Here is a 17229-nt window from a genome sequence, read left to right as displayed (position 1 = left end):
CCAGACTTCTAGTTAAGCCCAATAATTTATCTCTTTCAGTCAGATATTTTGTTACTTAGAGATAAATGCATCCTAAACTGACACACCACCCACAGGCTGACAGGAAGGTGATGGCCACCAGATAACAGACTATAGGGTAGACGGTTTGTGAGGATTTTTTTTTTTTTTAAATCCTCCCCTTAGGCAGCAATCTAAGGGAAGGATATGAAACAAGAGGCTAGTTTAAAAACAGGAAAATATTTAATCCATCCCAAAACACAAAGAAATGAAGAGAACTACAGGAAAACTATCTACCTATGATGGAAGAAGGGTGCTACTGGTTTCAAGCTCTAATTCCTATAATCTTGAGGCTTTGATGCATAGAAGAAAACTATCTTGTCCTTCAGCTACTCCCAGCTATTCAGAAATAAATTACATACATCTGTAAAAGAGTCCTGGCCTGCTAGAAGGGAGACAGACAGGAAGGAGAAAGGAGCATCCATCTACAATCAACTGATCAAAGACCAGCTGAGTGACAGCACAGAGCCATCCTAGGCAGAAGGACCAGGGATGCTCTGGTGTGAACGAGGACACATAAAACCTGGGCTGGCTCAAGGGCTGGGCCATCAGCCTGTGCTCAGTATTCGTATTTCCATCTTCAGCCAAAGCCCCCTGGGAGCAAAGCTCTAGATGCCTCCTTCAAGCCCCCTGCTGGTTGGTTTCATCGTTATCTCGCCTCTTCCAAATCTGCAAGAAATGAATACGATATTTAGGAGCTGGCATTCAATCCACAAACATTTATCAAGTACCTAAATCTGCGCTAGGCAATGGACAAACTAACACCCCACCTGTGTATTTGTTAAGTCCCCTGAAACTAACTCATAATCTTTCAGAAAATTCCTTCATTCAACTATCACTTTTCTACCCATCCTTCTCTTCCCATTCCAAACTCCTTTTCTAAAAAGTGACTCAGAGTCAGACTTGCCACTTTAGACAGAGTCACCAAGGAAAGAGTTATCTCTGGAACGAGCAGCGTCTCCCTCCTTTTTTACAAAGCTATAGCATCTTCTTAGCCTCAGTCTTCCTTCTCTGCAGGTACTAGGACAGTTAGAAAAAAGAAGACAGAGATACTCTACTCCATGACCTCCCGACCCAGTGGAGAGGACAGTTACACTAGTCCAGCTGGTGCTCCACGAAGACAAGAGACGGTGCGGTGGGGTCACGAAGAGTGCTGACTTTGCCCGGGGGACTGGGGAAGCTTCAGAGACAACTCCTAGCTGGCGGCCCGGATGGTTCTGGGCTCTTCCTCCTTGAAACCAGACCACACACTCGCAAAACTAACCTGGCTCACCGTAAGCAGAACCTCCTTGCTCACGCATCACTCTTCCCTGCTTCTCCACCCTTCTCTTCCCTGAAGGTCACTCCTGGGCTTCAAGGGCCATATAATCTGGTCCCACCACACTCCCCAGTGCATGTCAAAAGGCACCCAACCTAACTCAATCCCATTCCATGCCTTCACCTACATCACTGCTCTCACTGGACCCACGCTCCATCTCCTTGGTGCTCGTTGGAGTCTGCGGCCAACCCACCTGAATGTAAGCCTCCGACAGAGTGATCATCTGGGGAAGGATGTCAGTCACCTGGAGGTCTTGTAATTCATACCATTTGCCTGTCCCCTGCAGAGAGTACGAAGGGCTGGGTTAGTCTGCTCTCTGAAACTGAAAGGGTATAAGACGGAAGGGATCACAGCTGAAAGCTAGAAAAATGAGAATAGTCACTAGACCATCACGCAGCAAGAGCGGTACGTAAAAGGGTGCACGGCCTCTGCCGGGCATCATTCAATTTAAAGACTTTTTAGGGTGTTCATTCTGGCAAACTCAATTCCTGCTGAGGACTCCTTGAAGTACAATGGAGTCTCAAACACCGTACGTCTTTTAAGGACAATAAAGAGAAAGAAGAGGAAGCCCTCTTCTCCTCACCTAAGATGTCTCCCTGCTGCTCAGAAGTGACGGAACAGACACACTGACTTAGGAGGTGCAGTGTTAACCAAAAGTGGACATTCCCACCCCCATCCCAGAGGACACAGCAAGTTAGTCAAGAAAAAGTGTCCTTGGTGGACACTGTCCACCATACTAACCTGCTTCCTTTGGCCTAAAAAAACAGTGCTGCAAATACACCAAAATCTACCTCACTTCATGCTTCCATAAACAAGGGGGAAAAGAGGCTTCTGGATTATGGCAGAGGCACCTCTGGAAGCTCACCAGCCCCACCCATCCCAACTTCTAAGAAACACCAAAGACAGATACACTCCAGGTATTCTGGGTATTCCAGTAGTTCAGAACAGGAGACACAACAAAAGCTCAGGATCACGTAATCAAGTCCCTATTCCCGGTAAAACCAAATATCTAGGTTCAAATCCCAATTCTACTGACTTCAGATAAATTATTCAAACTCTGAGCCTAGGTTCCTCACTTGTAAAAAGGCGGTATTTACACCTATCTTGAAAGTGTGTTTTAAGGATATAAACGAGATGAACACCCATGAGCACGTGGCGTACTGTCTAGCGCACAGCAAAGCGCTCGACGGACACAGCTAGATATTATTAAACCCACGGCCCCAGGAGACTAACCAAGCTAGAACAATCTGTGCTAGTAATCTGTGTGATAGCAAATACATCTTAAGCGCGTTTCAGCCATTTTCAGCAAATTCACAAAATTTTTTTAGCTGAAAGGGAACCTACACACCAGTGCTTTGTGAACTTTAATTTCATACCAATCAGAGGGTCTTGTTAACATGTAGACTGTGATTCAGGAGGTGTAGGGAGGGGTCTGAGGTTCTGCGATTTGTAACGAGTTCTTATATGATGTCGGTGCTGCTGGTCCAAGGATTCCACTTTAGGTGGTAAGGCTCCAGTCTAGGACAGTGCTTGTCGATCTTGGCTGCACACTGGAAATCTCCTGGGAACTTTAAGACATCACGATGCCTGGTTCCCACCTCCAGATAATCTAACGCAGTCTTAACTCTGACACTTTGGGCCAGAAAATGCTTTGCTGCGCAGGCAGCCTGTGCACTGTAGGATTATTTAGCAGCACCCCTGGCCTCTGCCCAGTTGAAAACCAACAGGCACAAATTATGCTGTTCTCGCGTAACTGGCCTGGGGTGGCCCAGGTGTCAGGAGTCTCAAATCTGCCCACAGGGGAGTCCCATGGGCAGCCAAAATTGAGAATCGTTGCCTTAAACTGACCACTGTCCGCTCTATTACTTGCAGAATCCCAAAGTCAAGGATAAGAAAGGGCAAGCTGAAAGGAGCGCCCTCTGAAATGCCAAAGGAACACCTCCTGCTCCAGCCACTGCCACCGTGAGAAGTCAGCCCCACTCACATGATGAAGCACATGAATCCGGTAGGAGCCCTCAGAGGGCTTGCCGTCGTGTACAATGTTGGCGATGAGGTCGTAGGTGGTATTCTTGTGCACCGCCTGTACTTCTTCAGACAAGTACTCTCTCAGATCCACATTTCTGATGATGATGAAAATAAACTGAAGATCAGACAAAGCTTACTACGTTAGCCCTGTAGAGGTTAACTGTCTTACCCAAATGGACCACGAAGCTCTGGAGCCCTATTTCAGGACCCTGTATCTAGGTGGGCTTGAAGAGCCATGGGAGCCCAGGTTTGTGGAAATTCATATAATCTGCCATAAAAATGAGTCAAACTGGAAAGACTGGCTCTATGGGAAAAGCACACTTTAAAAGCATGCTTAGGACAGGGAGATCAGCTCAGTACTTTGTGACCACCTAGAAGGGTGGGATAGGGAGGGTGGGAGGGAGATGCAAAAGGGAGGAGATATGCGGATATGTGTACGCGTATAGCTGATTCACTTTGTTGTAAGGCAGAAACTAACACACCATTGTAAAGCAAGTATACTCTGATAAAGATGTTAAAAAAATAAATGAAAAGTAAAAAATAAAAGCATGCTTAGGGACTTCTCTGGTGGTCCAATGGGTAAGACTCCACGCTCCCAATGCAGGGGGCCCAGGTTCGATCCCTGGTTGGGGAGCTAGATCCTGCATACATGCTGCAACTAAGAGTCCGCGTGCCGCAACAAAGATCCCATGTGCCGCAATTAAGACCCGGTGCAGCCAAAATAAATAAATAAACCAATCAATAAATAATAAATTTTTTTAAAAAAGTCTAGCAGTCAAAAGTGCAGGGCCTGGAGTCATTCAGATCTGATCTGGAATCGGGACTCTGCCACCTCAGAGCTGTGTTCGAGTTTAAGCAGGTGACATAACCTAGGGCTCCTCTGTGAGAATGAGTGCCACCTTCTCCTCTGAGATGAGAACACGTGTAACCGCCCCACCCTCTGCCCCATCTGGGAATCAGCTGCAGCTGCAGCGTCAAGGGGACGCCTGGTCTCTGGCCTTAGGCTGTGGAAGTCTGATCACGTGGGTTGTCACTGTATATAATCACCGTAACAATTCCAATACGGCAAATGGCAGATCATCCGATTCATTTTTTTCTTTGATCTTCTGGAACCTTATTTGTTTTTCTTTTAGTTAAATAAGCAAACGGTTACAAGTAACAAAAATCCACCCTAGGTAGCTTAAGCACAAAAGGGGTATTTGTTCAAGGGTTTCAGACTAGGAAATGCAGCTGAAACCAAGCACTGGAGAGGCAGCAAGATCTGAGAGGCACCTGCCCTCTTTTCTGCTTTGACATCAGCTTTACTCTTTTCCCACCCAGCTTTCTTTCCTTTACGGAACCCACACTGGCTAACCCACAGCTTCCAAATTTCTCAGTTCTGGTTGCCAAAAGAGACTACTGACTAGGTTCCTTCAACTGGGACTTAGAAATATAAAATTTATTTTTAATACCTGAACATTCATTTTTTTAAATATAGAGAAGCATTCTTGATGTACTTAGAATAAAACCTGCTTGTGTTTCATTTGTTGAATTCTGTCAGCTGAAGTATATACACGTACACCAGTTATTACGAAGTCAAGAGCTATAATAAATGCTCACTGTGAAGACTCCGATGACAATTACTAAGATCTCTCGAATAGCTAAATAGGGAAGTAGATTGACCGTTAACATGAATATTAAGAGAATGCTAACTACACTATTTTCAGGAAAAATATAACCTTCTGTAGCCTACAAATATTTATAAAAATTTAAATACAATGTAGAATAAGAGATTATATCCTATTTCTAATCGCTGTAGAACTGGCTGATGTGCTACCACTCAAAACACAAAACACAGTAATGTCATCTCGGGAAGGATTTACAATAAATGCTAATAGCAGTCACATCCAGTGGTCACTTCCAGATATGTATCTCCTTTTGAACTTTAGACTATGAATCTATTATCTCTCCAAAAATACAAAAAGTTTTCAATGCAAACCACGTATTAATAAACATCTTTGTTCTAACTATATTATGTAACTTTCTATGTGTTCATGATAGCTATTTATTTCTACAGACTGACAGTGTCCCATATAGATCAAAGAGTCGTTGTTGCTTTTTGTTGGGTGTTTTGTTTTGTTTTGGCCACTCAGCTTGCGGGATGCTGGCTCCCCCACCAGGGGTCAAACCCGGGCCCCGGCAGTGAGAGCGCTGAGTCCTAACCACTGGACTACCACGGAATTCCCTAAACAGTCACTGGTAAAATAAAATTTAGATATGAGTCTGAGGAAACCCATGTGAGCTCTAGAAATGCCTCCCGGCTGCCAAAAACTGACTTCTTGTATGGTTTTCTCAGCTTTAACAACAGCTGTTCAGACTTCTCTGAATGAGTCCTAGAGAAATCTTCAGAAGTATTTATACTCAAGTTTCCATGACTGAAATGAAACTGTTTAAGTGACAAAAGGGAATAAATACACATTAAATCACTTTGTTTTAGAAAACAGTCAACGGAGCAAACCATACTCATCCGCCAATCAGAACAGTCCAATTTTGAGACCACCTAGGTAGCTGGAAGTGAAACTTGAAACCTGTGCTCCAGAAACCCTACCTCCAAATGAGCAGAGGGTCCCTAATCCCTGCAAGTCTGAATCAATCTCTGGTAAAAAGAAGATGTGTTATGAATAAAACACAGGAGAAGAATTAGGTCTGATGAGGGTCCTCTTCAAGAAGCGGGGACCTTGGCTAACCTGGAACCATGTTAGTCTAAAAGTAATGACAGTGCACAAAGTAATCGAAGTACAGGTTTCCAGAATCAATCACACAGTTTGATGTTCTCTAAAAGGCTGACTGGTTGAGAAGTAACCTTTTTCTCAACTTCTCCAAAGCTTTCTGAAAGACAAACTACTGAAGTCAGTTACCAAAAATCCAAATGCAACTGGTGGCAAAATAAACATACTACAGGTCCAATATAAAAGAACTCCCGGAGCAAGGGAATTTCTGTGGTGACTGAGCAGGAACTACCACCAACACATAGTCCTTCCTCTGCAGCTGCCCTGGAGTCAAGGGCGCTCCTTCCTTCCAGGAACAAACTGGTGACTGTGGCAATTCACAGAAGCCCAGTTCTGAACTAAAACCCTGATACACAGACTTTGAAGGAAAGCCCCTCTGTGGTCCTACGCAAGCTGGCAGAGAGCTGACCTTCATGTCCCCTGATTTCATCCTACTTGTCACACAAACACAATACTAGAGAAGAACAGGATGAAAAGTGTGTGAAAAGAGAAAAAGAAGTTCTCCTGTAATCCTAACTACAAAGGTTTTCTCTCCTCAAGCCCCACTGTTCTCAGAGTCCTGGTGATGACGGAACCAGAAACAATAAAATGTTACACCTGGGGCTTCCCTGGTGGCGCAGTGGTTGACAGTCCACCTGCAGATGCAGGGGACACGGGTTCGTGCCCTGGTCCGGGAAGATCCCACATGCCGCGGAGCAACTAAGCCCAAGTGTCACAACTACTGAAGCCTGCGCGCCTAGAGCTCATGCTCCACAAAAAGAGAAGCCACCGCAATGAGAAGCCCGCGACCACAACGAAGAGTAGCCCCCGCTCGCTGCAACTGGAGAAAGCCTGCGCGCAGCAACGAAGACCCAATGCAGCCAAAAATAAATAAATAAAACAAATAAATTTATTTAAAAAAAAAACCGGTACTATTTTCAAAGGAGAACACTGGCAGTCCTGGAGCAGTCTGGGCATCTGGAAAATGGAGGCAATGGAGGTAGAAAGACAAGAGAAGAAGATGAACATTTGCCCCTTACAGCTCCAACTACTTTCTAAGGTTTAAAAACACCACACTCCTGAGCTATTACAGCATGGTAATCCTATCATCCATCCATCCAAATCGTTCTCAGTAAGAAGCCACCTCAGGGCTCCGCTCTTACCTTATCTAAAAGCCCACACACAGACCCACATTTCTTCCTGCCAGCCCTGCCACCAGGCTTCTCCATGTTCTCAGAGAGATCATCTTCAGAGTGGGAAAAACCGTGTCTCTTGAGAACTGGAAACCAACTGTCTACCTCCAAAAGGGTCTTGCAGGAGCCTTCTGTGACTCCTCCAAATGTCCCGTTAGAACACTCATAAATGTTTGCAAAAAGACAACTGCGTGGTCAATGAAAAATAAGACTATACATCAAAATGTATAACGTCCTCATCAATAGGGAGAAACTGAACACATTTCAGACTTTATCCTCTAGGGAAGAAATAAGGTAGTAGGGCCCCAAGAAAGCAAGACAAATCTAGAGTCACTCCCACTGTCCATCCTTAACTATAGCATACAAGATGCAATGACCAGAAAACAGATGGCCAGACTAACTGCTCAGGATTACCTTCAAAGCCAGGAGAATCCTACCTGTCCTGTCCATCCTTAACTATAGCATACAAGATGCAATGACCAGAAAACAGATGGCCAGACTAACTGCTCAGGATTACCTTCAAAGCCAGGAGAATCCTACCTGTCCTACCCTACTTTTACCAACTGTTTTTCCCTTTACTGAAAGACTACAATTCCCAGCAAGCAACAGGAGAGAAGAAAAAAGAGGAACTGCCTGCAAGGAAATATCCATCTTTGAGGGCCCTAAAATATCTCTATCCTTCCAATAAAAACCCTTAACTTGGGCTTCCCTGGTGGCGCAGGGGTTGAGAGTCCGCCTGCTGATGCGGGGGACACGGGTTCGTGCCCCGGTCCGGGAGTATCCCACATGCCGCGGTGCGGCTGGGCCTGTGGGCCATGGCCGCTGGGCCTGCGCGTCCGGAGCCTGTGCTCCGCAGTGGGAGTGGCCACAACAGTGAGAGGCCCGCGTACCGCAAAAAAAAAAAAAAAGAAAAAAAAAAAAAAAAAAAAACCCTTAACTTATGTAGTGTAGGTAGGTGCCTTGCAATCTCCAACTAAGACAGTCCAAAACTAAGAGTGGCACAAAGATATAAAAAGAAATCCAAGCTCATGCCCCCTATGAGGAAGTGAAGGAGGGGAACACTCACGTAATAGGGAAGTTGACAATAGTCGGATTCTTCTCCACAAAGAAATTGTTCTTAGTGAATCTCTTAATACAAAAGATTAAATATGGAGGCAGTTTGGTGAGCTGGAAGCGCTTCAGAAAGTTCTCCTTGTAAGTCTTATATTCCTAGAGAGAAAAAAGAAAATTATCAAATTAGAGCAGGGACATGAGTTTTGTTTTGGCTTTTTTAATATAATTTTGCCTTACATGTAGAATTCAGAAGACACCTGACCCCAAAAACCACCTACAAGGCTGAGGAATAGCTGTTTAGCTACGGCTAAAATACCTCAACTGTGGGCTGCATTTCAGCCAGCACACAATCACACTGTTGAACTCCAAACACAGTATGGATATTCCTTTCTATAAGGAAAACAAAAATGTCAAGTGAAAAAGAGGATTTGTTAAAAGCTCAGAATTTAAAAACCATGAGAGTCTCACTTAATTCATAATAAAGAAGAGCTTCCTGACCACTAGACGCATGCACTGTGGAACAGGCACTTAGGAGGCAGCAAGGAGCCCCTCATCGCTGAGGGTTTTCCAGCAGAGCTGTCAACCGACATCCCACGCTCCTTCCTCCTCAAAGGCCCCGAGACTGGTGGGTCAAGCGCAACCTGTTGGGCAACACTCACTGAGGCCTCACTCAGCACGTCTGAGGAGATGGAGTGGTGGGGGCCCAGGACATTCTCCTCAGCCCAAGAGGCTTAAAAGCTAGTGAACATATATTTACTTTTCCTTAACACAAACACAATGTAGTATAGTAAAAACTAAGAGATAGGAATGAAAGACTAATCATAATCAGAGAGGAAATACCAATGAGACCATCACTCTCTGGAGAGTCACATCACAAGAAAAGACAACTACAGATCAATATTTCTACCAACATGGACGCCAAAATCCTCAACAAAATACTAGCAAACCAATTCCAACATAAACAACAACAAAGACTTATACACCAATTACACATGACCAAGTATGACTTACCCAGGAATACAAAGGTAGCTTAACATCCAAAAATCAATTAATGTAATGTACCATTTCATATTAATAAAATAATAAGGCAATAAATAGTAATAACCGAAAACCATACAATCATCTCATTAGACACAAAAAAGCATTTGACAAAATCCAACACCTTATCATGAGAAAAACACTCAATAAACTACAGATAGGAAGAACTTCCTCAACCTGATAAAGGGTATCTATGAAAAATCCACAGCTAACATCATACTTACTAGTGAAAGCCTGGATGCGCTCCCTTAAGATCAGGTACGACATAAGGATGTCTGCATTTACCACTTCTATTCAACACTGTACTAGAGGTTCCAGCCACAGCAATTAGGCAATAAAACGTAAACAAGTAAATAAGAAGCATCCAGATTGGAAAGGAAGAAATAAAACTATCTCTGTTTGCAGATGACATGATCTTGTATGTGGAAAATCCTAAGAAATCCACTTTAAAAGTCTGGCAAGGTTGCAGGCTACAAAATCAATATACAAAAATCAACTGTATTTCTAAACACATGCAATTAACAATCCAAAACTAAACTTAAGAAAACAACTCCATTTATAATGGCATCAAAAAGAATAAAATATTTAGGAATAAACTCAAAAGAAGTTTAAAACATACTCTGAAAACTATAAAACATTGTTGAAAGAAATTAAAGAAGATAAATAAATAGAAAAACATCCCATGTTTATGAATCAGAAGACTTCTATTATTAAGATGGCAATAACTGTCAAACTAATCTACAGATTCAACACAATCCCTGTCAGAATGCCAGCTAGCTTCTTTGTAGAAATCCACAAGCTGATCCTCAAATCTGAATGTGCAAGGAATTGCAAGGAACCCAAAACAGCCAGAACTATCTTGAAAAAGAACAAAGTCAGAGGATTCACAGTTTCTGATTTCAAAACTAACTACAAAGCAGTAATAACCAAGACTGTGGTCCTGACATATACGTCAACGGAATAAAATTAAGAGTCCGGAAATAAACCCATGTGTCTGTGGTCAAATGATTTTTCAACAAGGGTGCCAAGACCATTCAATGCGAAAAGAATAGTCTTTTCAACAAATAGTACTAGGACAACTAGTCAGTCAGTCATATGCAAAAGAATAAAGTTGGACCTTGTACTTTATACCATATACTAAACTTTACTTAAAATGAATTAAAGCCCTGAAATGTTAAGAGCTAAAACTACAAAAGTCTTAGATGAAAGCACAAGAGTAAATCTTCATGACCTGGGATTTAACAATGGATTCTTACATATGACAACAAAAGCACACACTATAAAAGAAAAACTAGACAGTATTTCAACAAAATTAAAACTGTTATGCCTCAAATGATACTATCAAGAGGGTGAAAATGCAAGCCACAGAATGGGAGAAAATATTTGCAAATCATCCATTTGTTAAGGGACTGGTATCTAGATCATATACAGAATTCTTACAACTCAATAATAAATAGATAAATAACCTAATTTTTAAAATGCACAAAGGATCTAAATAAACACTTCCCCAAAGATGATATGCAAATGTCCAATGAGCACATGAAAAAATGGTTAACACCATTAGTCATCAGGGAAATACAAATCAAAACCATAATGAGATACCACTTCACACCTACTAGGATGCCTATAATCTAGAAGATGAACAATAACAAACATTGGTGAAGATGTAGAGAAACTGGAACACCCACACACTGGTGGTAGGAACATAACATAGTGCAGTCACTTTGGAACAGTCTGGCAGTTCTTCAAATGGCTAACCATAAGAGTTACCATATGACTCAGCAATTCCACTCCCCAATACCCACCCAAGAGAAATGAAAACATGTCCACACAAAAACTTGTAGACTGGCATTTATAGTAGCATTATTCATAACAGCAGAAAGGTGAGAACAACTCCAGATGTCCATCAGCTGATGAATGAATAAACAAAATGTGGCGTATTCATACAATGGGGTGTTACTTGGCTGCAAAAAGGAATGAAGCACTGATAGATGCTACAACATGAATGAACCCTGAAAACGTTATATGCTAGGTGAAAGAAGCAAATCACAAAAGACCACACGTTATATGAAATGTCCAGAAGAGGCAAATCTACAGAGGCAGAAAACAGATTAGTAGTTGTCTAGGGCTAGGGGAGACAAGAGGGTTGGAATGATAACTAAAGGGCGATAAAAAACATCGATGATGAAAATGTTCTAAAGCTGACTCTGGTGGTGGCTGCAAAGATCTGTGAATGTAGGAAAAAACCACTGAACTGTAAACTTTAAATCGCTTAATTATATGGTACTGTGAATTGTATCTCCATAGAACTGCTACTTTTTAAAAAACTAAGTTCCCTTGCCACATGACGAGAAACCTGACAGCGCTGGAGAAATAAAAACTTTCCAGCTCTAGCACACATACCACAGCCACACCTTCTTTTAAGTAAATTTCTGATCATCTAAGGGTATAAGCACTATTGGAAAAAAATGTCTTTTTGGTGATATGAAGTAACTCATCTCTGCATGACTGAAATAAAATACTGTGCTAAAAGCAAAGAAAAATTTTTAATCAAGTAAATGCCAAGAGATTTCACTGCCCACATCTGTGTCTATGAACAAGTTGACATCAAGAAGCCCTATTTTTAATTATCTCAGAGTAGTGAAGGATAGACAGATTTAACACCTAAATGATGTCATAGCCTAACTTGAAAAGGTTTCTCTGGAATTTATGAGAAAATACTGGGGGGAAGGATTTCACCCTGGACATCAGTACCACATTCACACAGCAAGGTTTTAGCTAAACTCACGTTACAAGAGCACTATTAACCAATTTTATTGGTTTCAAAGTTTTGCTTGTATAAGTTTGTTATAATTTAATACATGCTTAAAAGCTGTAGGTATAAAAAGCTTATACCAACATTGATGTTTATACTATTTTAAGTAATATTATAATAACAATAAATTTAAATCAATACTGAGGGTCCACGGGAATCTTAATATTACTTAAATTTGAACAAACAGTAATAATAGGGACCATGTGGCATAGTTGAAAAAGTCAGATGAAAAAATCCCCAGCTCTGTCATTTAAAACCAATATAAACTAAAACCAAATAAAATAAACTGAACTAGATGAGCCCCAAGGTCTTTTGCCTCCCCAAAATGAAATGAGCCTAAGAAACAGGCTAGATATTTTAGGTTACCTATCTCTATGCGTGTGCGTGTGCGTGTGTGAGCGAGAAAAGGGGATGGGGGTGGCGTGGAGAAATGGGCATTTACTATCTGAAAACCAATGAACCTTAGTTAAAAAAGAGAGCAGAAAGGGTTTGGAATGAGGCATCAAGTTAAAAAAAAAAAGAACCAAAGTTAAAAAGTTTAAAAGAATCAAAAAGGATTAAATTTGTCTAGGATGAAGAAGGGAATTAAACCAAGAAACGGTTAACTCAGCAGATAAAAAGAAACCTTTAACTTGATGCAGAGCAATGGTAGAACAAGAATAAATTTTTTCATTGTATTTTAGTTCTGTTTTTTTTTCCACTTTAATACTGATGTCATGTTTTTTAAAAGACGGGAGTTTTTCGTACTTTTGTGAGTTCCTACTATCCTAAATACCCCCTTCCTTTCTCCATACTACCCAGAGGCACTGTAACTCAAGTTAAGAGTTGGGGGTGAAACATCAGGAAGTCTGGGAGGCTCAATAAACACAATATACTTTAAAATAAACGCATTACATACATGTGGCAATTTCCAAGTATAAAAAGAAAAATGTCAAGAGAGAGAATGGGGTATCAGCAGGGCAGGTGTGCTAATGGGCTACCTTCTCAGTGATGCCGTTGAACTTGGCCAAGATGTTGAAGAGCGGCACCTGGGGGATAATGAGCTGCTCCTTCTCGTCCTTGTAGAGGGGGGCAGTAGGAAGGTCCAGCGTCAGGTACATAAACGTGGACTCCACCATCGTCTCTTGGTACTCATCATTATGGAGCAGCTGCTCTTTTTCTTCTGCTGGCTAGCAGCGAGGGAGAAGCAAAAGGAGGGAAGGAGTGTGAGCAGAGTGGAGAACACCACAGATGGAAAGAAACGATGTTTCTGTTACATTTACTTCATTTAATATTGAAGTGAACCAAGAGGGGTGCCCAAGAGACTGGGCAGTTTCACGTGCAGTTGTACCTGTTTAGATTAATGCAAAAACCGGGCTTCCATCTTCAGAGAGATTTTATTTAAATACCAGACTCTTTTAAAAGTTTTTAGATGATCTAGAAAGCTTATCTGAACTTTCTGGAAAAAACACGCCAGCACCACCCAGTGGCCAGAACACTGAAATCAGTCATCCCTCGGTATCTACGGTTGGTTCCAGGAGCTGCCTTGGATACCAAAATCCACGGATGCTCAAGTCCTATAGTTAGCCCTCCATATCCACAGATTCCACATCCTCGGATTCAACCAACTGCTAAACGTAAACGTAGTAGTTCTATGTATTAAAAAACAACCATGTATAAGTGAACCAGTGCAGTTCAAACTTGTGTTGTTCAAAGGTCAACTGTTATATCCAACCACTACCTCCCAAACTTAAGCACACTGGTGCAACAGGAACCTAGAGGAAGTGCCACTTGTCAGGTGTACTGTAGAACCTCTTCCTGGAGCAAAAGGCTGTACCGGGGCTTCCCTGGTGGCGCAGTGGTTGGGAGTCCACCTGCCGATGCAGGGGACACAGGTTCGTGCCCTGGTCTGGGAGGATCCCACGTGCCGTGGAGCGGCTGGGCCTGTGAGCCATGGCTGCTGGGCCTGCACGTCCAGAGCCTGTGCTCCGCGGCGGGAGAGGCCACAGCGGTGAGAGGCCCACGTACCACAAAAAAAAAAAAAAAAAAAAAAAGGCTGTACCAGTTATCTAAGCATCTCTCTGTCAACCCTAAATCCCCTCGGGTGATATAAATCGGTCCAAAACTCGGTTCAAGCCACTCACCAAATCAGGATGAGGAAGCTTTTTAGTGAAGATCCTCATGGACCCCTGGAAAACATCAGTCACAATAGCTGTACAAACAGAAATCAAAATGCAAATTCTGTCAGCTTGGAAAGCATTTCCAAAATACAGTCCTAACTCCTAAATTTCTGAAATAAACCAGCATCTTCCAGCAGAAGACCCAAAGCTCTCACTAAGCACAGAAGAACCTTTGTAACATATACCACTAAATTATACCTTTATTTGTGTAAATAATTATTTTATGTCTATCTTCTTCCCAAGAGAGATGGGGCACACAGGCTGAAGATACCTGAAGAGATGGCAGGGCTATGTGACAGAAAAAGAACGAGGCCACAATCCCACATGAAGAAACCAACACCATCAGAACACAGAAAGAAGAAAACTGCATTAGGTCTCCAAAATTATTCACCTGGTTCAGCGGTCTCTAAGCTAAGAGTTATTTTTGGCATTCATGAAAAATGTCTAGCTACTGCTAAGCCAACCTGGATGCTAAGAAACACAGGGACTCAAGGTCTGAGAATGAACAGAGCGGCCAGCCTCATCTCCCCAAGTACATGCTCAGGGCGAGGCACGAGCTTTTAGTTTGTTCCACCAAATTACAAGCCAGGCAACCCGCCCACCAAGCCCTCACTCTGGCACCACTAGCATGTCTACAGCATGCTGCCCAGCCCCCCAGCTTGAAACTGGGTCAGGACTTCTAGAGCACAATTATATACCCATTTCCACTTATTAAAAATGCCATTAGATATAACCATATTCTAATAAAGAAAAATGGAGAAGAAACCATTCAGGAACAAGATTTAGCCCATATATACAGAGACACTACCCTAATACAAAAAGATAAACAGGTAAGAAGAAAAGGATGGGAAGCTGCAAAGCGTTTTTTAAAAGAAGCAACAAAACAGAAAAGGTCTCCCTTTCACAAAATAACATGACTTACTCTTTTTTTTCTTCTTTGTGCCCCCCAGAGCTGAGTGTAGAGCATTCAAAAACCAGGAGAGAAAGTCGACTCCATCCCCTGGAAAAGAAAGAAAGATGGTATGTCGAAGCTGGGAGACAGTACAATATCCCAAACCACATGCGGGTTGGCATTCCTCAGTGCTTCTCCTTCCTCTCCGGCCACACCATCCTGTCCCCTGGGCATCCTCCTCTACCTGGCCACTACACGCTGGCACTCCTGAAGGACAAACTCTCAGTCTTCTGATCTTTACTCTCTCCCTTGGCTCTCTGGTTCAACCAAAATCTTCGATTATCACCTCTATTCCAAACTTGAGTCTCATCACCCATCAAGAGCCATTACTGGGAGTTCCCTGGTAGTCTAGTGCAGGGGTCCCCAACCCCTGGGCCGAGGACCGCTGTTCGAAACCGGGCCGCACCGCAGGAGGTGAGCGGCAGGCTAGCGAGGGAAGCTTCATCTGCTGCTCCCCGTCGCTCCCATTACCGCCTGAACCCTCCCCCCCCACCCTCCCCCACCCCCCCAGTCCGGGGAAAAACTGTCTTCCACGAAACCATTCCCTGGTGCCAAAAAGGTTGGGGACTGCTGGTCTAGTGGTTAGGACTTGATGCTTTCACTGCTGTGGCCCAGGTTCAATCCCTGGTCGGGTAACTGAGATCCCCCAAGCCATGTGGCATGGCCAAATATTTAAAAAAAAAAAAAATTAAATTAAATTAAAATAAAAATTTAAAAAGCCATTACTGGGCTTCCCTGGTGGCGCAGTGGTTGAGAGTCCGCCTGCCGATGCAGGGGATACGGGTTCGTGCCCCGGTCCGGGAGGATCCCATGTGCCGCGGAGCGGCTGGGCCCGTGAGCCATGGCCGCTGAGCCTGCGCGTCCGGAGTCTGTGCTCCGCAACGGGAGAGGCCACAACAGGGAGAGGCCCGTGTACCGTACAAAAAAAAAAACAAAAAAAAGGCCATTACTGAACTTCCCTTCTAAGTCATTCCTCAGCCAGAATGTTTTCAAAACAAAGATGTGAAGGCACATCTTTACTTAAAAGCGTTCACTGACTCCCCACTGTTATCAGGATGTAATCCAGCCTCCTTATATATAGTGGCATATAAACCCAACACCTGGTCCACCTCGGCTCTCATCGTTGGATCCAAGGGTCCAGCCACATGCAGTCTTCTCTCTGCACCAGGCAGCTCCATGCTCCTGTCCGGTGTCCTCTCTACCTGGAATGCCCAACCCCACCCTGTCTCCCCGCTACCTAAAACTTAGGTGTCTCTTCCTTCACTCTGACCCCCAGCCCACCTCCCATGCGCTCGACAGGCGTCCTTGCTCTGTGCTCCCTCCCATAGCATGTTGTGCTTCCTCTATCACAGCACTCAACACCCTGTAATCATCTTTCTACATAAACTATCTTCCCCACTAGAATAGGAGCTCCTGGAAGAAAAAACTGTGTTTCTTATCCTGGTAGCATTAAAACCTACTAGCACCATGAGTGAATGGTGAATCAACTGACCTGGATGCTAGAGAATATCATATCAGATACAGGTACTAAGAGCTACTCATGTGGCAACAACTAATTGAGTTTGGAGAGATAAAAATAGTCAAAATAAAATATTCTAGTCTGCAACATGGCAAAATGAGAACCAAAAGTGGCAGGCGCTTAATAAGGGTTGGTGCCTTTCCCAGCCTCCTGGTTTTCCTGAGTCGTAGAGTTTAGTTCACCAAAGCAGACAGACTTTCTATCCAGCTAAAATCGCTTGGGACCCTGGGCAGGGCAGGCTGAGGAAGGAAGAGTGAGGAACCTAACCACAGTATGCACTGGACACTCGCTCCGGCTACTGTAAGGTTCACAGCAAAGTGGAAGTAAATGTGCTCATCAAATTAGTTGTGTTG

The 17229-nt window shown here is 43.2% G+C and overlaps 1 protein-coding gene across 7 annotated transcripts in view; it reads right to left on the bottom strand.

The window, feature by feature from the left end:
* Positions 1–218: 218 nt before the first annotated feature.
* Positions 219–17229, bottom strand: part of USP39 (ubiquitin specific peptidase 39) — a 30182-nt gene continuing 13171 nt past the window's right edge. For all 7 annotated transcript variants that reach the window (XM_032653317.1, XM_032653318.1, XM_032653323.1 and 4 more), the window contains 7 exons: positions 15328–15405; positions 14370–14437; positions 13227–13415; positions 8407–8549; positions 3360–3495; positions 1569–1655; positions 219–726 (listed from right to left, as the gene is read on the bottom strand). In XM_032653317.1, the coding sequence (XP_032509208.1) occupies positions 679–726; positions 1569–1655; positions 3360–3495; positions 8407–8549; positions 13227–13415; positions 14370–14437; positions 15328–15405 (749 nt within the window). In that variant the 3' untranslated portion in view covers positions 219–678. The remainder of the gene's footprint in view (positions 727–1568; positions 1656–3359; positions 3496–8406; positions 8550–13226; positions 13416–14369; positions 14438–15327; positions 15406–17229) is intronic.

Source organism: Phocoena sinus, chromosome 13 (genome assembly GCF_008692025.1).
Source record: "Phocoena sinus isolate mPhoSin1 chromosome 13, mPhoSin1.pri, whole genome shotgun sequence".
Lineage (NCBI taxonomy): Eukaryota > Metazoa > Chordata > Mammalia > Artiodactyla > Phocoenidae > Phocoena > Phocoena sinus.
The sequence above is the reverse complement of the archived record's forward strand: the minus strand, read 5'-3'. Positions and strand labels throughout refer to the sequence as shown.